The 21313-nt window shown below is 55.6% G+C and overlaps 1 protein-coding gene across 1 annotated transcript in view; it reads left to right on the top strand.

Annotated features, from left to right (window-relative positions):
- The first annotated feature begins 656 nt into the window (after positions 1-656).
- Positions 657-21313, top strand: part of BICRA (BRD4 interacting chromatin remodeling complex associated protein) — a 29263-nt gene continuing 8606 nt past the window's right edge. The window contains exons 1-7 of the mRNA XM_032677467.1: positions 657-694; positions 8403-8448; positions 9630-9672; positions 10424-10489; positions 12138-13961; positions 18007-18222; positions 20369-20519. Coding sequence (XP_032533358.1) covers positions 8408-8448; positions 9630-9672; positions 10424-10489; positions 12138-13961; positions 18007-18222; positions 20369-20519 — 2341 coding nt within the window. The 5' untranslated portion in view covers positions 657-694; positions 8403-8407. The remainder of the gene's footprint in view (positions 695-8402; positions 8449-9629; positions 9673-10423; positions 10490-12137; positions 13962-18006; positions 18223-20368; positions 20520-21313) is intronic.

Here is a 21313-nt window from a genome sequence, read left to right as displayed (position 1 = left end):
AATAAATATGAAAGGAGGCGTGTTTCATGCTACTATATCGCTATAAGGGTGTGATTATGGAAATAAACACAAAAGGGGGCGTGTTTCATGCTAATATACCAAAATATGGGCGTGATTATGCAAATAAACACGAAAGGGGGCGTGTTTCATGCTAATATATCATCTGTGGGCGCGGTTATGCAAATAAACACGAAAAAGGGGCGCGTTTCATGCTAATCTACCGAAATATGGGCGTGGTTTATGCTAATACTGCCGTTTGTAGGCGTGGTTATGCAAATGTGCGCAGTGTGAGGCGTGGTTATGCAGATTAATCGCTCCGCCCTCATGAGGGGGGCCTTTCGTGCGGCGCCATGAGGGGGGCGTGTCTATTCTAATGCCTGTCCGGGAGGGGCGCGGCTTTCGCTAATTAATCCCCGCCCACCTTCCCCCCCCCCCTCCGACTGGGGGGTGTCCCCCGCTGGGGTGGGGGATCCCCCGCCGATCCCTTTTTATCCTTTTTTTGGCCGTTTTTTGGTGTTTTTGGTGGGTTTTTTTTCCGGGTCGGTTTTTTTTTTTTGGGGCGCGCGGCGGCGGCGATCAGGCAGCGCCGCGGCCCCCTAAGCGGCGGGGCCCGGCGGGGTCCTCGGGGCGGGCCGCCCGTGCGGGGGCGCCTGGGAGACCCCGCGCCGGGCGCCGCTCGGGCCTCACACGGTGAGTCCGCCCCCCGCCAAAAAAGCGCCCGCTTCGCCCCCAAATCGCGGCCCTGTCGCGACAGCCGCCCCTCCCCCCCCTCCCGCCGGGCCCCCCCTCGCGCCGCGCCGGGGTGGGGGGTGGGGGGGGGGGGCGGCGGCCCCCCCAAGGGGGGGGGGGGGGAGGAGGAGGGAGGGGGGGGGGGGGGGGGGGGGGTGGGGGAAGGGGCCCCGCCCCCCCCCCGCTGAAAACAGAGCGAGACGGGCCCCAAATTGGGGGAGGGGGGGGCGGGGAGGGGCCTTCGGCCTCGGCGGCCGCCTCCTCATCCTCCTCATCATCCTCATCCTCCTGCTCTTCTTCCTCCTCCCGCTCCGCTCCTCCCGCTGCTCTTCCTCCTCCTCTTCCTCCTCCTCTTCCTCCTCGTCTTCCTCCTCATCTTCCTCCTCATCTTCCTCCTCATCTTCCTCTTCTTCTTCCTCCTCGTCTTCCTCCTCCCTTTGCTGCTCTTCCTCCTCTTCCTCATCTTCTTGCTCTGCCTCTGCCTCATCTTCCTCCTCCTCCCGCTCCGCTCCTCCCGCTGCTCTTCCTCCTCCTCTTCCTCCTCATCTTCCTCCTCCCTTTGCTGCTCTTCCTCCTCATCTTCCTCATCTCCTCACTCTGCCTCTGCCTCATCTTCCTCCTCTTCCTCCTCCTCCTCCCGCTCCGCTCCTCCCGCTGCTCTTCCTCCTCATCTTCCTCCTCTTCCTCCTCCTCCCTTTGCTGCTCTTCCTCCTCCTCTTCCTCATCCCCCTGCTCTGCCTCTGCCTCATCTTCCTCCTCCTCCTCCCGCTGCTCTTCCTCCTCCTCTTCCTCCTCCTCCTCCTCCTCCTCCTCCTGCTGCTGCCACTGGAGCTGCTCTTCCTCCTCTTCCTCCTCCTCCTCCTCCTCCTCCGGCTCCGCTCATCCCACCGCTCTTCCTCCTCATCTTCCTCACCCCCCTGCTCTGCCTCTTCCTCATCTTCCTCCTCCTCCTCCCGCCGCTCTTCCTCCTCATCTTCCTCACCCCCCTGCTCTTCGTCCTCCTCGTCTTCCTCCTCCTCCTCCCGCTGCTCTTCCTCCTCACCTTCCTCATCTTCTTGCTCTGCCTCTGCCTCCTCTTCCTCCTTCTCCTGCTGCTCTTCCTCCTCATCTTCCTCACCCCCCTGCTCTTCCTCCTCCTCATCTTCCTCTTCTTTCTGCTGCTGCTCTTCCTCCTCCTCTTCCTCCTCCCTTTGCTGCTCTTCCTCCTCATCTTCCTCAGCCCCTGCTCTTCCTCCTCATCTTCCTCAGCCCCTGCTCTTCCTCCTCCCTTTGCTACTCTTCTTCCTCATCTTCCTCATCCCCCTGCTCTGCCTCTTCCTCCTCTTCCTCCTCCTCCTCCTTCTACTCTTCCTCCTCATCTTCTTCATCTTCCTCCTCCTCCTCCTGCTCTTCCTCATCCCTCTACTCTTCCTCTTCCTCCTCCTCCTCCTCCTCAGGGACTGGGTTTGGAGCTGCCCCCGGGCTCGTTTTTGGTGGCCTTCCTCATCTCCCTCCTCCTCCTCCTCCGGCTCTGCTCCTTGTGCTGCTCTTCCTCCTCCTCTTCCTCCTCCTCTTCCTCCTCCTCTTCCTCCTCCTCTTCCTCCTCCTCTCCCTCCTCCTCCTCCTCTCCCTCGGGGTCTCTGGAGCTGCCCCTGCTCCGGGGGTTCGTGGCCTTCCTCTCCCTCCTCATCCTCCTCATCCTCCTCCTGCTGCTGCTCTTCCTCCTTCTCCTCCTCATCCTCTTCTTCTTCCTCCTCCTCTTCCTCCTCATCCTCCTCTTCCTCCTGCTTCTTTTTCCTCCTCCTCTTCTTCCTCATCTTCCTCTTCCTCCTCCTCCTCCTCCTGCTCTTCCTCCTCATCCTCTTCCTTCTTATTCCTCTTCCTCATCTTCTTCCTTCTCCTCTTGCTGCTCTTCCTCCTCCTCTTCCTCCTTCTCTTCCTCCTCCTCTTCCTCCTCCTCTTCCTCCTCCTCTTCCTCCTCTTCTTGCTGCTCTTCCTCCTCATCTTCCTCTTCCTCCTTCCTCCTCCTCCTCTTCTTCCTCCCCTTGCTGCTCTTCCTCCTTCCTCCTCCTCCTCTTCTTCCTCCTCCTCCTCTTCCTCGGGGCTGGGTTTGGAGCTGCCCCTGCTCTGGGTGTGTGGCCTTCCTCACCTTCCTCCTCCTCCTGCTGCTCTTCCTCTTCCTCCCCTTCTTCCTCCAGGACTTGTTGTGTCTCCCCTCATCTTCCTCCTCCTCCTCCTCCTCTTCTTCCTCCTCCTCTTCCTCCTGGTCTGGAGCTGCCCCTGGGCCTGTTTTCTGTCCCCTCCTCTTCCTCCTCCTGCTGCTCTTCCTCCTCCTCCTCCTCCTCCTCCTCAGGGCCTGTGCCCAGCCTGGCTCTGAGTGGCCTTCCTCCTCTTCTTCCTCCTCTTCCTCCTCTTCTTCCTCTTCTTCCTCCTCTTCTTCCTGCTCTTCTTCCTCTTCTTCCTCCTCTTCTTTCTCTTTTTCCTCTTCTTCCTCTTCTTCCTCTTCTTCTTCCTCTTCTTTCTCCTCCTCTTCCTCCTCCTGCTTTTCTTCTTCCTCTCCTTCCTCCTCCTCCTCTTCTTCCTCCTCTTCCTGCTCTTGCTTTTTTCCTTCCTCTTCCTCCTCCTCTTCCTCCTCTTCTTCCTCCTTCTCTTCTTCTTCCTCCTCCTCTTCTTCCTCTTCCTGCTTTTCTCCTTCCTCTTTTTCTTCTTCTTCCTCTTCTTCCTCTTCTTCCTCTTCTTCCTCTTCTTCCTCTTCTTCCTCCTCCTCAGGGCCTGTGCCCAGCCCGGCTCTGAGTGTTCTTCCTCCTCTTCTTCCTCCTCTTCCTCCTCTTCTTCCTCTTCTTCCTCCTCCTCTTCCTGCTCTTCCTCCTCCTGCTTTTCTCCTTCCTCTTCCTCCTCTTCCTGTTGCTCTTCCTCCTCCTCCTCATTCTCTTCTTCCTCCTCCTCCTCAGGGTCTGTGCCCAACCTGGCTCTGGGTGGCCTTCCTCTTCTTCCTCCTCCTCCTCTTCCTCTTCCTCCTCTTCCTCTTCCTCCTCTTCCTCCTCCTCCTCTTCCTCCTCCTCCTCTTCCTCCTCTTCCTCCCCTTCCTTCTCCCCTTCCTTCTCCTTCTCTTCCTCTTCCTCCTCCTCTTCCTCCTCCTGCTTTTCTCCTTCCTCTTCCTCCTCTTCCTCCTTTTCCTCCTCCTCTTCTTCTCCTTCCTCTTCCTCCTCCTCCTCCTCTTCCCTCCCCTCCCCTCCCCCCCGGATCCCTTTGGAATCCCCCTTTTCCCGAGGGCTCCCAACTCTTCCCAAATTTCCCCCCCCCAGAATTCCCTGATCCCAAAATCCCCCCGGAGTTCCCTGATCCCAAAACCCCCCCCTGGAATTCCTGATCCCAATAAACCTCCCAGAATTCCCTGATCCCAAAATCCCCCCCTGGAATTCCCAATCCCAAAATCCCCCCCGGAATTCCCTGATCCCAAAATCCCCCCAGAATTCCCCCATCCCAACCCCCCCCCCCCAGAATTCCACAATCCCAATAAACCTCCTGGAATTCCCTGATCCCAATAAACTCCCTGGAATTCCCCGATCCCAAAATCTCTCCCCAGAATTCCACGATCCCAATAAACCCCCCTGGAATTCCCTGGTCCCAAAATTCCCCTGGAATTCCATGATCCCAAAATTCCCCCGGAATTCCCTGATCCCAAAATCCCCCCAGAATTCCCGATCCCAATAAACCTCCTGGAATTCCCTGATCCCAATAAACCCCCCAGAATTCCCTGATCCCAAAATTCCCCTTTGGAATTCCCTGATCCCAAAATCCCCCCTTGGAATTCCCTGATCCCAAAATCTCCCCCAGAATTCCCGATCCCAATAAACCTCCTGGAATTCCCTGATCCCAATAAACCCCCCCCTTGGAATTCCCTGATCCCAAAATTCCCCCCGGAATTCCCGATCCCAATAAACTCCGGCTCGTTGCTCTCCCGGTTCTCTCCCGTCTTCATTCGTTCCCCTGCCCCCACTTATCCCAAATTTATCCCAGATTTATCTGGGATTCATCCCAGATTCATCCCAGATTTAACCTGGATTCATCCTGGATTCATCCCAGATTTATCCCAGTTGTACCTTGGATTTATCCCAAATTTATCCTGGTTTGATCCCAGATTTATCCCAGTTGTATCCTGGATTTATCCTGGATTCGTCCTGGTTTGATCCCAAATTTATCCTGGTTTTATTTGGGATTTATCCTGCTTTGATCCCAGATTTATCCCAGTTGTAGCCTGGATTTATCCCAAATTTATCCTGGTTTGATCCCAAATTTATCCCAGTTTTATCCCAGGTTTGTCCCAGTTGTATCCTGGATTTATCCCGGATTCATCCTGGATTTGTTCCTGTTTTATCCCAAATTTATCCCACATTTATTCTGGATTTATCCCAAATTTATCCTGGATTTATCCCACATTTATTCTGGATTTATCCCACATTTATCCTGAATTTATACCATTTGTATCCTGGATTTATCCCGGATCTATCCCAGTTTTATCCTGGATTCATCCTGGATTTGTTCCTGTTTGATCCCAAATTTATCCTGGGTTTATTCTGAGTTCATCCTGCTTTGATCCTGGTTTGATCCCAGTTGTATCCTGGATTTATCCCAAATTTATCCCGGATTTATCCCGAATTTATCCCAGTTGTATCTTGGATTTATCCCACATTTATCCTGGATTTATCCTGGATTCATCCTGGATTCGTTCCTGTTTGATCCCAAATTTATCCTGGATTTATCCCAGATTTATCCTGGTTTGATCCCAGATTTATCCCAGTTGTATCCTGGATTTATCCCACATTTATCCTGGATTTATCCCACATTTATCCTGGATTTATCCCAAATTTATCCTGGTTTGATCCCGGATTTATCCCAGTTGTATCCTGGATTTATCCTAAATTTATCCTGGTCTGATCCCAAGTTTATCCTGGATTTATCCCAAATTTATCCTGGTTTGATCCCGGATTTATCCCACAATTATTCTGGATTTATCCCACGTTTATCCTGGTTTGATCCCGGATTTATCCTGGATTTTTTCCTGTTTGATCCCAAATTTCTCCTGGTTTTATTCTGAGTTCATCCTGCTTTGATCCCGAATTTATCCCAGGTTTATCCTGGTTTGATCCCAGATTTATCCCAGTGGGATCCCAGATTTATCCCAAATTTATCCCAGTTTGATCCCAGGTTTATCCCAGTTGTATCCTGGATTTATCCCGGATTTATCCTGGATTTATCCCAAATTTATCCCAGTTTGATCCCGGATTTATCCTGGTTTGATCCTGGATTTATCCTGGTTTGATCCCGGATTTATCCCAGTTGTATCCTGGATTTATCCCAAATTTATCCTGGATTTATCCCAGGTTTATCCCGGTCTGATCCCAGATTTATCCCGGTTTTATCCCAGTTGTATCTTGGATTTATCCTGGATTCATCCTGGATTCGTTCCTGTTTGATCCCAAATTTATCCTGGTTTGATCCCAGATTTATCCCAGTGGTATCCTGGATTTATCCCAAATTTATCCTGGTTTGATCCCAGATTTATCCCAGTGGTATCCCAGATTTATCCCAAATTTATCCTGGTTTGATCCCGGATTTATCCCAGTTGTATCCTGGATTTATCCCAAATTTATCCTGGATTTATCCCAGATTTCTCCTGGTCTGATCCCGGATTTATCCCAGTTGTCTCCTGGAAATGGGGATTTGGGGATCTCTGAGCCTCGGGAATCCTCGGGAATCCTCGGGAATCCTCGGGAATCCTGGGGCTGAGGGGGAAAACCGGGAATTTCCCCCGGCCCAGGGACCCTTCGGGGCCTTGGAATGTTCGGAATCCGCCCCGACCCCTTTGGGGTTTTTTTTTTCCAGGCTTCTCCCAAAAAAAGCTGCAGGAATCCCTGGAATTGTTTGTTTTTCCCATATTTGGGGCCGTTTCCTTGGGAATGGGAAGGGGGGGGGAGGGGAGGGATTCCAAGGGTTCCTCCAGGGATTCTGGGAGAGGGGGCGGAGGAGGGAATTTGGGATCAATTCCTTCCTGGAGGGATTTTGGGATCAATTCCTTCCAGGGGGAATTTTGGGATCAATTCCTTCCAGGGGGAATTTTGGGATCAATTCCTTCCTGGGGAGATTTTGGGATCAATTCTTTCCCTGCTGGAATTCCCGAGGGATCAGTTCCCAGAGGAATTTTGGGATCAATTCCTTCCAGGGGGAATTTTGGGATCAATTCCTTCCCGGAGGAATTTTGGGATCAATTCTTTCCAGGGGGAATTTTGGGATCAATTCCTTCCAGGGGGAATTTTGGGATCAGTTCCTTCCAGGGGGAATTTTGGGATGGATCCTTTCCCTGCTGGAATTCCCGAGGGATCAGTCCCCAGAGGAATTTTGGGATCAATTCTTTCCGGGGGGGATTTTGGGATCAATTCCTTCCTGGAGGAATTTTGGGATCAGTTCCTTCCAGGGGAATTTCGGGATCGATCCTTTCCCTGTTGGAATTCCCGAGAAATCCTTTCCTTGGGGGATTCCCAAAGGAATCCATTCCCAGAGGAATTTTGGGATCAATTCCCAGAGAAATTTTGGGATCAGTTTGTTCCCAGAGGGATTTAGGGATCAGTTCTTTCCCTAGGGAATTTTGGGATCGATTCCTTCCTGGGGGGATGTTGGGATGGATCCTTTCCCTGCTGGAATTCCCGAGGGATCCTTTCCTTGGGGGATTCCCAAAGGAATCCATTCCCAGGGGGGATTTTGGGATCAATTCCTTCCCTGAGGAATTCAGGGATCCCTTTATTCCCAGGGGAGTTTTGGGATCAATTCCTTCCCTGAAGAATTTAAGGATCCCTCTGTTCCCAGAGGAATTTTGGGATCAACTCAATTCTTCCCTGAGGAATTTTGGGATCAGTTTGTTCCCAGAGGAATTTCGGGATCAACCCAATCCTTCCCTGGGGAATTTCGGGATCAGTTTGTTCCTGGAGGAATTTAGGGATCAATTCCTCCCCTGGGGAATTTTGGGATCAGTTCCTTCCCGGAGGAATTTCGGGATCAATCCCATCCTTTCCCGACGCCTCCTTTCCTGGGGAAATTCCCAAGGGAATCCATTCCCTGAGGGATTCCAGGAGGGATCTCTTCCTGCCCGGATTCCCAGAGGAATCAGCTCCTTTGGGAATTTCGGGATCAATCCTTTCCCTGAGGGATTCCCAGAGGAATCAATTCCTTTGGGAATTTTGGGATCGATCCTTTCCCAGACGGATTTTTTGAGGAATCTTTTCCCTGAGGGATTCCCAGAGGAAGCGGCTCCTTCCCGGATTTCGGGAATTTCGGGATCGATCCCTTTCCCTGAGGGATTCCCAGAGGAATCTTTTCCCTGGGGGATTCCCGGAGGGACCAATTCCCAGCGGGAATCCTGATGGATTCCTTAAGGAATTCCCTCCTCATCCCCTCCTCCCTCCCCATTATCCCTCTTTTTCCTTGGAATTCGCTCCCAAAACCCCCCCGAAAAAGCCGGAAAACCCCGCGGCCCTCGCTCCCTATTCCCCCTTTTCCCGGGGGTTTTATCCCGAATTTCCCACTGCTCCCCGCCCGGAGCTGAGGGGAAGAGGGAAAAGGGCCCCGAAGGCTCCCGGAATTCCCGGGTTTTCCGGGTTTTTCCCTGGAAAAGTGACGGTTTGTGTCCGTGTTGGCAGTTGTCATGGATGATGAAGACGGGCGGTGCCTCCTCGATGTCATCTGGTGAGTCCCGGGAATCCCGGGGGGGGGGCACGATTCCCAAAAAAAAAGTGGGAATGGGTCTGGAAAGGGCCTGGAAAGGGCGGGAAAGGGCCCAAAACCGGCTGGAAACGGCCCAAAATGGGGGGAAAAGGGCCCAAAACGGGGGGGGAAATGTCCTGGAAAAGGTGGGAAATGTCCTGGGAAAGGTGGGAGTTGGCTTGGGAAGGGCGGGAATTGTCCTGGAAAAGGTGGGAATTGTCCTGGAAAGGGCGGGAAAGGGCTCAAAATGGGGGGAAAAGGGCCCAAAATGGGGGGAAAACGGCCCAAAATGGGCTGGAAATGGTTCAAAAGGGGGGGAATTGTCCTGGGAAAGGTGGGAATTGTTCTGGAAAAGGTGGGAATTGTCCTGGAAAGGGCAGGAAATGGCCCAAAATGGGGGGAAAAGGGCCCAAAACTGGCTGGGAATGGTTCAAAAAGGGGGGGAATTGTCCTGGAAAAGGTGGGAATTGTTCTGGAAAGGGCGGGAAAGGGCCCAAAACTGGCTGGAAATGGCCCAAAATGGGGGGAAAACCGCCCAAAATGGGCTGGGAATGGTTCAAAAAGGGGGGGAATTGTCCTGGAAAAGGTGGGAATTGTCCTGGAAAAGTGAGAATTGTCCTGGAAACATTTGGAAATGTCCCAAAACCGGTGGAAAAGATCCCAAAAAGGGTTGGGAATGACCCTGGAAGGGCAGGAAATGTCCCCAAAAGGGTTGAAAATGTCCCAAAACCCACGGAAAACGTCCCGAAAGGGTGGGAAACATCCGGAAAACGCTGGGAAATGTCCCGGAAAAGGCTGGAAATGCCCCAAAAAGGGTGGGAAATGTCCCAAAAAAGGCTGGAAATGCCCCAAAAAATCCAGAAATGCCCCGAAAAGGGCGGGAAACATCCCAAAATTGCCTGGAAACGTCCCCAAAAAGGGCTGGAAACTCCCCCAAAAAGCGGAAAACGTCCTAAAAAAGTTGGGAAATCTCCCCAAAAACCCCGGGAACGTCCCAAAAAAGGGCGACATCCGTCCCAGAGCCCCCCGGGAGCCCCCCCAGGGTCCCCCTAGAATCCCGAATTTCGGGATCCTCCCCGGGAAAACCCCTCAGAGTCGTCCCCCCCCCCCCCAAATCCCGGAATTCCGCTCCCTAATCCCCTTTTCCCGCTTTTTTTTCCCAGCGATCCTCAGGCCCTGAACGATTTTTTACATGGATCCGAGAAGGTGAGACCCCCCAAAACCCCCCAAAATCCCCCTTTTTTCCCCCCAAACCCCCCTTTGTTTTCCATCCCACCCCCCCCCTCCTTCATCCATCCCGACTTTTTCCATCCCATTGGGGTTTTTTAGGAATTTTTCCCGCCGGCCCAGAGGGATTTGGGGGCCATTTGGAAGCGGAGGGACCGCCCCTCCCCCACCACCACATCCCACTTTTCCTTTGCAATCCCACTTGGTTTTCCCACTTTTTTCCCTCATTTTTTTCCTCATTTTTTCCCCTTTTTTCCCCCATTTTTTTTCTCATTTTTCCCCATTTTTCTCCATTTTTTTCTCTTTTTTTTTCCATTTTTTTCCTTTTTTTCTTAATTTTTTTCCTATTTTTCTCCATTTTTTCTCATTTTTTTCTCATCTTTTCTTATTTTCTTCCCATTTTTTCCCTATTTTTTCCCATTTTTTCCCCATTCTTTTCTCATTTTTTTCCCATTTATTCCCCATTTTTTCCCATTTTATTTTCAAATTTTTCCCCGTTTTTTCCCATTTTTCTCCTCATTTTTTTCTCATTTTCTTCCCGTTTTTTCCCCATTTTTCTCCCCATATTTTCCCCGTTTTCCCCCCGTTTTTTCCCGTTTTTTTCCATTTTTTTCCTCATTTTTTTCTCATTTTCCCCCGTTTTTTCTCTCATTTTCTCCCCATTTTTTTCCCATGTTTTTTTCCCCCTTTTCTCCCTAAACTCCCAGTAAATCCCTGTTTCTAATTCCAGATTGACAGTGATGATCTCCTGGACAACTCAGGAGATGCTGCCAGTGCCTTTTTTGAAGGTGCTGGGGTAGGTATTCCCAGTATTCCCAGTATTCCCGGTATTCCCGGTATTCCCGCTCCCCTTTCCCTTTTTTCCCGGTTTTTTTGGCCTTTCCCGAGTGGAATTCCATCCCTTTCCCGGGGCTGGACGACGAGGCGAAACCCTGGGAATTTTTCCCTTGGGATTTCCCGAGATAAAGTCCCGAAATCCCTCGATTTAAGGGCAAAAACGAGGATATTTATTAATTTTCCCGACGGATTCGGCTCCGGGAGAAAACCCGGGATGGAAAAGGGAGAAAGGAGGAACCAGGAGCCCGCAGGGAATCCCGGAAACTCGGGAAAACCCCCGGAAAACTCCGTTCCTCGGGAGAAAGATCCCGTTTTTCCCAATTCCTCCGGAGCCCCCCCGGAGCGGGGGGGGGGGAAAAATCCGGGATAAACCCGGAATTCGAGCCGGAAAATGCCCTTTTTTCCCTCCTTTTCCCCCCTGTGCATGGACTCCTGTGCATGGACAACGAGCATGACCCCCCCCGGCCCTCGATTCCCTTGATTTTTTTCCCTCGGTTTTCCTTGGTTTTCCCTGGAATTTTTTTTTCGTTTTGGGGTCGTTTTTTTCCCTCCTAAAAAATCCCCGATTTTCATTTTGATCCCGTTTTTTTTTTTTTTTCCCCCCCTTTTTCTTCCTCTCCCTTTCAGCCAAAGCCCAAACTGGTTCTCCCAGAAATCCTTCCCCTTTTCCCGGGATTTCCCCTCCTTCCCCTTTTCCCGGGATTTCTCCTCCTTCCCCTTTTCCCTCCGGCTCGGCCGCCGCTTGGGATTTTTTTTCCCCTCATTTCCCCCCTTTTCCCCCGGGATTTTCCCCTTTCTTTCCCCAAACCCCTCTTTGTCCCTCCGAGCTGGAGATTCCGGAGCGGGAAAACTGCCGGACGCGCCCGGAATTCCGACGGTTCGGCGCCGGAAAGCCCCAAAACTCCCCAGTTTGGAGGAGTTTGGTTGAGTTTGGTTGAGGTTGATTGAGTTTGAGGTTGAGTTTGGTTGAGTTTGAGGTTGAGTTTGGTTGAGTTTGATTGAGTTTGAGGTTGAGTTTGGTTGAGTTGGTTGAGTTTGGTGGAGTTTGGGTTTATTGAGTTTGGGGGGGGGGTTGGTTGAATTTGGTTGAGGTTTGGGGAGTTTTCCTTGAGTTTGAGTTGGTTGAGGTTTGATTGAGGTTTGGTTGAGTTTGGTTGGGTGAGATTTGGGGACTTTTCCTTGAGTTTGGGTTGGTTGAGTTTGAGGGGGTTTCCTTGAGTTTGGGTTTGTTGAGTTTGGTGGAGTTGGTTGAGTTTGGTTGGGTGAGATTTGGGGACTTTCCCATGAGTTTGGGTTGGTGGAGTTTGATTGAGTTTCCATTGAGTTTGGTTGAGTTTAGCTGAGTTTGGTTGGGTGACTTTTGGTGAGTTTTCGTTAAGCTTCTGTTGAGTTTTGGTTGATGGTTGAGTTTCGTTGAGTTTCCGTTGAGTTTTCGTTGAGTTTGGTGGAGTTTGGTGAAGTTCGGTTGAGTTTCCTTGAGTTTTTGTTGCCTTTTGTTGACTTTCACTGAGCGGTTCGCGTTGAGTTCCGTTGGGTTCCGTTGAGTTCCGTTGGGTTCCGTCGGTCGTGCCCCTCTCTGACCGCCCGTCCCGTCTCCGTTGCCGCAGCTCCACGGGCAGGAGCCCGCCGGGAACCCGCTGAGCGCGGAGCCGAGCCAACCGCCGGCCAGCGTGGACCTGGACTTCCTGGAGGATGACATCCTGGGCTCGCCCTCGGGCGCCGGCGCCGGCGCCGAGCAGCCGTGCGACATCCTCCAGCAGAGCCTGCAGGAGGCCAACATCACCGAGCAGACCCTGGAGGCCGAGGCCGAGCTGGACCTGGGCTCCTTCCAGCTGCCGGCGCTGCAGCCCGTGGTGCAGGCGGCCGACGGCACCCCCCAGATCTTCTCCGGCGGCGCCGACCTGCTGGGCATCCAGCCGCCCGCCGTGCTGGCCCACCAGGCCCTGGTGCAGCAGCCGGTGGGCGCCGACGTGGTCAACAAGGCCATCAGCGTCCAGCCCTTCCTGCAGCAGGTGGGGCTGGGCAACGTCACCATCCAGCCCCTGCCCAACCTGCCCGGGCTGCCCAACGGCAGCCCCGGCGGCGCGCTGGGCATCGGGCCCATCCAGGTGGTGGGCCAGCAGGTGATGGCCATCAACCAGCCCGCGGCGCAGCAGCTGCTGGCCAAGCCGGCGCCGGTGGCGGCCGTGGGCGGTTACATCGCGCAGCCCGAGGCGGCGGCGCTGGCGGCGGCGGCTCCGTCCTCGCAGGGCGGGGCGGGGCTGGTCATCCAGAAGAGCCTCCCGGCCGTGGCCACCACCACGCTCAACGGCAACTCGGTGTTCGGCGGCGTGGCGTCGCCGGCGTCGCAGCCGCTCACCGTCACCTCGGGCCTGGGCGGCTCCCTGGTGCCGGCGCCCAACGTCATCATCCACCGCACGCCCACGCCCATCCAGCCCAAGCCCGCCGGCGTCCTCCAGCAGAAGCTCTACCAGATCACGCCCAAGCCCTTCGCGCCCAACAACGCGCTGGCGCTGCCCGGCGAGGCCCAGGCCAAGCCCCAGCAGAACCTGACCTTCATGGCCGGCAAGGCCGCGCCCAACGTGGTGCTCTCGGGCTTCCCCCCCAACGTCTTCAAGCCGCCGCCGCCCCAACCGCCGGCGGCGCTGGGCAAGTCCATGAGCGTGCACGTGCTCAACCAGGGCGGCAGCATCGTCATCCCGGCGCAGCACTTCCAGGGGCAGAACCAGTTCCTGCTGCCGGGCCAGCTGGCCGGCGCCTCGGCCGTGCAGCTGCCGCAGCCGCTCTCGGCGCTGCCGGCCAACGTGGGCGGCCAGATCCTGGCGGCCTCGCACGGCGCCGGCATCATCGCCGGCCAGGGCGCCGGCGCCCAGCTCATCGCCAACCAGGCGCTGCCGGCGCAGATCTTGACCAACCAGAACTTGGCCGGGCAGCTCAACCTGGGCCAGGTGCTGACGTCGCCCAACGCCCACGGCACCGCCCACATCCTGTCGGCGCCCATCCAGCTCCAGCCGGGCCAGGTCGGCCAACCGGCGCTCTTCCAGATGCCAGTGTCGCTGGCGGGGACGCTGCCCAGCCAGAGCCAGGCGGCGGCGGCGGCGGCGCCCACGGTGATCCAAGGGGTGACGTTGGCCAACCAGGTCATGCTCAACGCCGGCGACGGTTTGGGAGCCGCCGTCAGCATCCAGGCCGCCCCCGGCGCCGCCCCCGGCGCCAGCCCCAGCCCCGGCGCCGACCCGGGCTCCGTCCTCACCGTCCAGCCCGCCGCGCCCGCCGCGGCGCCGCTGCAGCTCAACGTGCCGGCGGCGGCGAGCGGGACGTCCCAGCCCAGCCCGGGGCTCGCCGGCAGCCCCGAGAAGATCCTGTTGGGCCCCGCGGCCGCGCCCGGCACCGTCCTGGGCCAGGAGTCCATGCAGATGTTCCTGCAGCAGGTGAGGGGGCTCTGCCCGGCAGCGGGGGGGGGGATTCCGACCCCGCGCCCGGGTGGGGGTCGGGGGTGAGTTGGGGGGTTGGGGTGGAGTTGGAGTTGGGGTCGGTGTTGAGGTTGGGTTGGTGTTGAGGTTGGGTTGGGTTGAGGTTGGGTTGGGTTGAGGTTGGGTTGAGGTTGGGTTGGGTTGAGGTTGGGTTGGGGCTGGGTTGGGTTGAGGTTGAGGTTGGGTTGGGTTGACGTTGGGTTGGGTTGGGGCTGGGTTGAGGTTGAGTTTGGGGTTGAGGTCGAGTTGACGTCAAGTCGACGTCGAGGTTGAAATTGGGGTTGGGGTCGAGTTTGAGTTGAGGTTGAGTTTGGGGTTGACTTTGAGGTTGGGGTTGATGTTGACATCGGGTTGAGGTTGAGTTGGGGTTGGGTTGAGGTTGAGGTTGAGTTGGGGTTGGGTTGCCGTTGAGTTGACGTTGAGTTGACGTTGAGTTGACGTTGAGTTGGCCTTGGGTTGCCGTTGAGTTGCCGTTGAGTTGCCGTTGTTGAGTCTTGAGGGCTCCAACGTCTCATTCCGGGCGTTCCCGCCCCGGGAGCGGCTCCGCTGTCGCTCTTCCCACGGATTTGGGATTTTCCCTCCGGATTTTGGGGGGTTTGTCCTTCCAATCCGAGGGGGGGGAGGGGCCACTCCGTGCCCACATTTCCCACGTTCCCACCGGGATTTTCTGGTGATTCCCGGTGGGATTTTCTGGTGATTCCCGGCGGGATTTTCTGGTGATTCCCACCGGGATTTTCTGGTGATTCCCGGTGGGATTTTCTGGTCGTTCCCAGTGGGATTTTTCCCGGGTGATCCCAAATCCACCAGGAAGTTTGGTGGGATCGGGGCACGGCGGCTCCTGGTTTTCCTTGCCAGGAAAAATCCCTTTTCCCGATGGAAAACAGCGCCGGGAATGCGGGAGAACGACCCGGGAAGGGAAAACCAGGATCCAGGGGTGGAAAACTGGGATCCAGGGGTGAAAAACCAGGATCCAGGGGTGGAAAACCGGGATCCAGGGGTGGAAAACTGGGATCCAGGGGCAGAAAATCGGGATCCAGGGGTGAAAAACCAGGATCCAGGGGTGGAAAATCAGGATCCAGGGGTGGAAAACTGGGATCCAGGGACAGAAAACCAGGATCCAGGGGCGGAAAACCGGGATCCGGGGGTGGAAAACTGGGATCCAGGGACAGAAAACCAGGATCCAGGGGCGGAAAACCGGGATCCGGGGGTGGAAAACCGGGATCCAGGGGTGGAAAACTGGGATCCAGGGGCAGAAAATCGGGATCCAGGGGTGAAAAACCAGGATCCAGGGATGGAAAATCAGGATCCAGGGGTGGAAAACTGGGATCCAGGGACAGAAAACCAGGATCCAGGGGCGGAAAACCGGGATCCAGGGGTGGAAAACTGGGATCCAGGGACAGAAAACCAGGATCCAGGGGCGGAAAACCAGGATCCAGGAGTGAAAAACCAGGATCCAGCAGGGTAAAATGAGGGATCCAGTGGAAAACCGGGATCCAGGAGTGAAAAAAACCGGGAATCCAGCAGCAGAAAACCCGGGATTCAGGGGCGGAAAACCAGGATCCTGCAGCAGAAAAGTGGGATCCAGCAACGGAAAAGCGGGATCTGGGATGGGAGATTCCTGCAATTCCAACGTTCCCTTTGGCCCAAATCCCAGCAAAATCCCCCCCCCCCCGGGATCTGCTTTTCCCGCCGGATCCGTCCCCGAACTTCCCGGGATTGGGCGGATCTGGGGGAATTTTGTCGCCCCCAGGCCGCAATTCCGGGGGTTTTCCGGCCCTTTTTCCCCCCTCCCAATTGTCCAATTCCCAGTTTCCCGCCCTGGGCTGGAGCCGGGGGGGGGTTGGATCCCCCCCATTCCCGTTTTTCCGCCCGTTCCCGGCTCTTCCCGCTCGCTTTGGCTTCACTAACCCCGGAAGCTGCTGCTGCTTTTCCCGCTTTCCCTGCGCTCCCGGCGGATCCCGAAATTCCCGGGGCTTCCCCCCCCCCAAAATCCTTGGGGATCAGCGTCGGGCCCGTTCCCAACTCCGGGAATTCGGGAAAAACCCCGGGAAAGCCTCCCTGGGAATGGGGAGGGTTTGAATCCATCCGAAATCATCCCCGGAGCGGGAAAAAAAAAACCAGGAATGGGGGAATTTTTTTGGGGGAAGGGAAGCGGAAAACGGGATTTTTCCGGGGTTCGGAGTCGCTCCCGGCTCGGAGCCGCTTCCTTGGGAATTCACAGCTGGAGCCTCCTGGGTTTTCCCTTGTCCTGCTTCCCAAAAACACCCGGGAAAGGGGGATTTGAGGCAGGTTTGGCATCCAGAGGGTCGGGGGGGGGGGGTTTAGGGGTCCTCAAAGTGACTTTTCCTTGGATTTGGGATGGAATTGGGATCCGAAGGGTCCCCGGGGGGGAGTTCAGGGCCCCCCAGAGGGGGGTTTTCCCGGGATAATCCAATCCTGGAGCCATTTCTGGATGATCCCCTCCTAGAGTTGCAGTTTGGGAATCCCCAGTTGGATCCTCGGGGGGGGGGTTTCCTTCATTTTTGTTCCCCAAAACCCCCCTTCCAATGGATTTGGGATGGATTTGGGATGGATTTGGGATTCCAGAGGGTCCTGGGGGGGTGGTATCCAGGCCCTCCCAGTGGGATTTTCCCAGGATAATCCAATCCTGGAGCTGCTTTTGGAGCCACTTTGGGAATCCCCAGTTGGATCCTCAGGAGGGGGTTTCCTTCATTTTTATTCCCCAAAACCCCCCAAGGAGTGGATTTGGGATGGATTTGGGATTCCAGAGGGTCCTGGGGGGGGGTTCTCCAGACCCTCCCAGTGGGGTTTTCCCGGGATAATCCAATCCTGGAGCTGCTTTTGGAGCCAAATCCCCAGTTGGATCCTTGGGGGGGGGGTTTCCTTCATTTTTATTCCCCAAACCCCCCTTCCAATGGATTTGGGATGGATTTGGGATGGATTTGGGATTCCAGAGGGTCCTGGGGGGGTGGTATCCAGGCCCTCCCAGTGGGATTTTCCCAAGATAATCCAATCCTGGAGCTACTTTTGGAGCCACTTTGGGAATCCACAGTTGGATCCTCAGGAGGGGTTTCCTTCATTTTTATTCTCCAAACCCCCCTTCCAATGGATTTGGGATGGATTTGGGATGGATTTGGGATTCCAGAGGGTCCTGGGAGGGGGTTATCCAGGAAAATTTTCTTGGGAAAATCCACTTTTGGAACCACTTTGGGAATGGATCCTTGGGGCGTTTTCCTTCACTTTTATTCCCCAAACCCCCCTTCCGATGGATTTGGGATGGATTTGGGATGGATTTGGGATTCCAGAGGGTCCTGGGGGGGGTGGCATCCAGGCCCTCCCAGTGGGTTTTTCTCAGGATAATCCAATCCTGGAGCCATTCCTGGATAATCCCCTCCCAGAGATGCTTTTGGAGCCACTTTGGGAATGGATCCTTGGGGCGTTTTCCTTCGTTTTTATCCCCAAAACCCCCCTTCCAATGGATTTGGGATGGATTTGGGATGGATGGGATTCCAGAGGGTCCTGGGGGGGTGGCATCCAGGCCCTCCCAGTGGGATTTTCCCGGGATTTGCCCGTCCCCTGCCCCTTTTCCCCCCAGACTAACCTTCTGCCTCTTTTCCTTTCTGTGTTGCAGCCGAAGCTCCCGGGATCGGGAACGTCCCCCGGGGACCCCCCGGCCCTTCCCTCCCAGCTCCCATCCCAAATCCCGGCCCAAATCCCATCCCAAATCCCGGCTCAGCTGCCCCCCCAGCTCCCTCCCCGCCCCCCTTCCCAACCCCAGCCCCTGTCCCGCCCCCCTTCCCGCCCCCATTCCCGACCCCCTTCCCAACCCCGCCCGCCCTCGGAGCCGCCCCCCCCGCGCTCCTGCACCCCCCAGAATTCCCAGACTTCCCAGAATCCCCCGGGGCTCTTTGGGATCCCCGAATCTTCCTCCTCCTCCTCTTCCTCCTCCTCCTCCTCCTCCTCCTCCTCCTCCTCCTCCTCTTCCTCGGCTCCCCCCCCGGAGCTCCAGCCGCATTCCCAGCCCCCCCATTTCCCGGGAATCCCGCTGGGATCGGGGCCGGGAAAACCCCCCCCCCTGCACCTCCTGCCGGGGGCTTTCCAGCCCCTTCCCAATCCCATTCCCAATCCCAATCCCAATCCCGGCCCTCCTCCTCCTCCTCCTCCTCCTCCTCCTCCTCCTCCTGCTCCGCCGAAGCCCGTCCTGGAAAGGTTCCAGCAGGTAAATCCCGCCGGGAATTCCCGGGGAAAACGGGAAGGAGACCCCCCCCCTTTCCAGCCTCCCCCTCCCCGGTTTGGGGTATCCCAGAAAACTCCTCGATCCCACTGTTTTTTCCAGGAATTTTGGGAGGGATCGAGGGAATTTCCTGGTTCCCAAGCCCTTGGAAAAGGCGTCGGAAAGGCGGGAATTGGAAGCGCGATCCCGTTTTTCCGGGCAAAACCCCCCCTTCCCAAATCCTGGGTTGGCCTCAAATCCCGCCGGATTTGGGATTTGAGGGGTCGGTTGTTGGATCCCACTGGATTTGGGGGGTCCAGGAACCAAATCCCACTGGATTTGGGGCATCCAGGAGCTGAATCCCACTGGATTTGGGATGTTCAGGAACTGGATCCCACTGGATTTGGGGCATCCAGGAACCGAATCCCATTGAATTTGGGGTGTCCAGGAACTGGATCCCACTGGATTTGGGATTTTGGGGGTCAGCTGTTGGATCCCACTGGATTTGGGGCATGCAGGAATTGAATCCCACTGGATTTGGGACGTTCAGGAACTGGATCCCACTGGATTTGGGATTTGGGGGGGTCGGTTGTTGGATCCCGTTGGATTTGGGGGGTTCGGGAACCAGATCCCACTGGATTTGGGGCATCTAGGAATTGAATCCCACTGGATTTGGGGGGTTCAGGAACCAAATCCCACTGGATTTGGGACGTTCAGGAACTGGATCCCACTGGATTTGGGATTTTGGGGTTTGGTTGTTGGATCCCGCTGGATTGGGGGCATCCAGGAACTGGATCCCAGTGGATTTGGGGTGTCCAGGAACCAAATCCCACTGGATTTGGGATTTTGGGGGTCAGCTGTTGGATCCCACTGGATTTGGGGCATCCAGGAACCGAATCCCGTTGAATTTGGGGTGTCCAGGAACTGGATCCCACTGGATTTGGGATTTTGGGGGTCAGCTGTTGGATCCCACTGGATTTGGGGCATGCAGGAATTGAATCCCACTGGATTTGGGACGTTCAGGAAACGGATCCCGCTGGATTTGGGATTTGGGGGTCGGTTGTTGGATCCTGCTTTACTTGGGGTATCCAGGAGCTGGATCCTGCTGGATTTCGGAGTTTTTTTGGGATTTGGGGGTCGAAACCCCCCAGATTTGGGATTTTAGGGGTGTTCAGGCTTCGGATCCTGCTGGATTTGGGATCCTGGGGGAATTCAGGCCTTCGATGCCGCTGGATTTGGGATTTGGGATCTGGGGGGATTCGGGCCTTTGGTTCCTCTGGGATGAGGATTCCTCTTCGGATCCCGGGGTTTGATCCCTCGGGATTTGGGATTTAGGGGGGATCTTGGGGTCAAATCTGACTGGATTTGGGGTTGGTTTTGGGATCTGGGGGTCGGATCCCTCTGGATTTGGGTTTTTTGGGGGGGATCTGGGGGTGTTGGATCCTTCTGGATTTGGGAATTAAGGGGTTGGGATCATTCTTGGGATCCAGGAGTTTGATCCCTCTGGATTGGGGCTTTTTTTGGGATCTGGGTGTTGGATCCCTCTGGGTTGGGGGTTCCTTTTGGGATCCGGGGGTTTGATCCTTTGGGATTTGGGATTTAGGGATAGGGATCATTCTGGGGATCAGGAGGTGTTGGATCCCTCTGGATTTGGGATTTCTCTTGGGATCCGAGGGTTTAATCCCTGTGGGTTGGGGTTATTTTTGGGATCAGGGGGTGTTGGATCCCTCTGGATTTGGGGGGTTATTTTTGGGATCAGGGGGTGTTGGATCCCTCTGGATTTGGGGGGTTATTTTTGGGATCAGGGGGTGTTGGATCCCTCAGGATTGGGGGGTTATTTTTGGGATCAGGGGGTGTTGGATCCCTCTGGATTTGGGGGGTTATTTTTGGGATCTGGGGGTTTGATCCCTGTGGGTTGGGGTTATTTTTGGGATTTGGGTGTTGGATCCTTCTGGATTTGGGATTTAGGGGTCGGGATCATTCTTGGGATCCGGGAGTTTGATCCCTCTGGATTTGGGGGGTTATTTTTGGGATCAGGGGGTGTTGGATCCCTGGGGATTTGTTGTTCCCGGGGCTCTCCCGGCTCCGTTTCCGTTGGGATTTGGGAATTTCGGGGCCGTTGGGATCTCGGGGGTGTCCGTTCCCGTTCCAGGTCCCTCCGGGGTTGATCCTGCAGCCGAAGCCGCCCCCGTCCAGCCCCGGAACCTTCCCGGCTCCGGGCGGAGCCTCCGTCCTGGTCACGGCCACGCCCACCACGCCCGGCCCCGCCCACGGCCCCGCCCCCGCCACGCCCGCTAACGCAGGTGGGAACCGCCGCCATTCCCGAAAAAATCTTGGAATCCCGGGGTCCCGCAGCATTCCCAAAAATCCTGGAATTCCGGAGTCCCAGAGCAGCCCAATATCCCAGGAATCCTGGAATTCCAGAGGCCCACGGCATTCCCAAAAATCCTGGAATTCCAGAGTCCCATAGCATTCCCAAAATCCTGGAATTCCGGAGTCCCGCGGCATTCCCAGAGTCTTGGAATCCTGGAATTCCAAAGTCGCACACTGTTCCAAAATCCTGGAATTCCAGAGTCCCAGAGCAACCCAATATCCCAGGAATCCTGAAATTCCAGAGTCCCACAGCATTCCAAAATCCTGGAATTCCAGGGTCCCACAGCAGCCCAAAATCCCAGGAATCCTGGAATTCCAGGGTCCCTCGGCATTCCAAAATCCTGGAATCCCGGAATTCCAGAGCCCTACAGCAGCCCGGAATTCCGGGGTCCCACCGCATTCCAAAATCCCAGAATGCTGGAATTCCAGGGTCCCAGAGCAGCCCAACATCCCGGAATCCCGGAATTCCGGAGTCCCGGTGTTCTGGAATGCTGAAATCCCAGGTGTCCCGGAATCCCTCAAGTCCTGGGATTCCTGGAATTTCGGAGTCCCCACATCTCAGTATCCCAGTATCCCGGTATCCCATCACCTCAGGATCCCAAATCCCAGTCTCCCAAATCCCAGCATCCCAAATCCCGGTATCCGAAATCCCAGTATCCCACCCCCCCAGTATCCCAAATCCCAATATCCCAAATCCCAGCTTCCCACCATCCCAGTCTCCCAC

The sequence above is a fragment of the Chiroxiphia lanceolata genome, unplaced genomic scaffold, assembly GCF_009829145.1.
Source record: "Chiroxiphia lanceolata isolate bChiLan1 unplaced genomic scaffold, bChiLan1.pri scaffold_61_arrow_ctg1, whole genome shotgun sequence".
In the NCBI taxonomy this organism is placed as follows: domain Eukaryota; kingdom Metazoa; phylum Chordata; class Aves; order Passeriformes; family Pipridae; genus Chiroxiphia; species Chiroxiphia lanceolata.
This window is presented reverse-complemented; position numbering and strand designations above follow the sequence as displayed.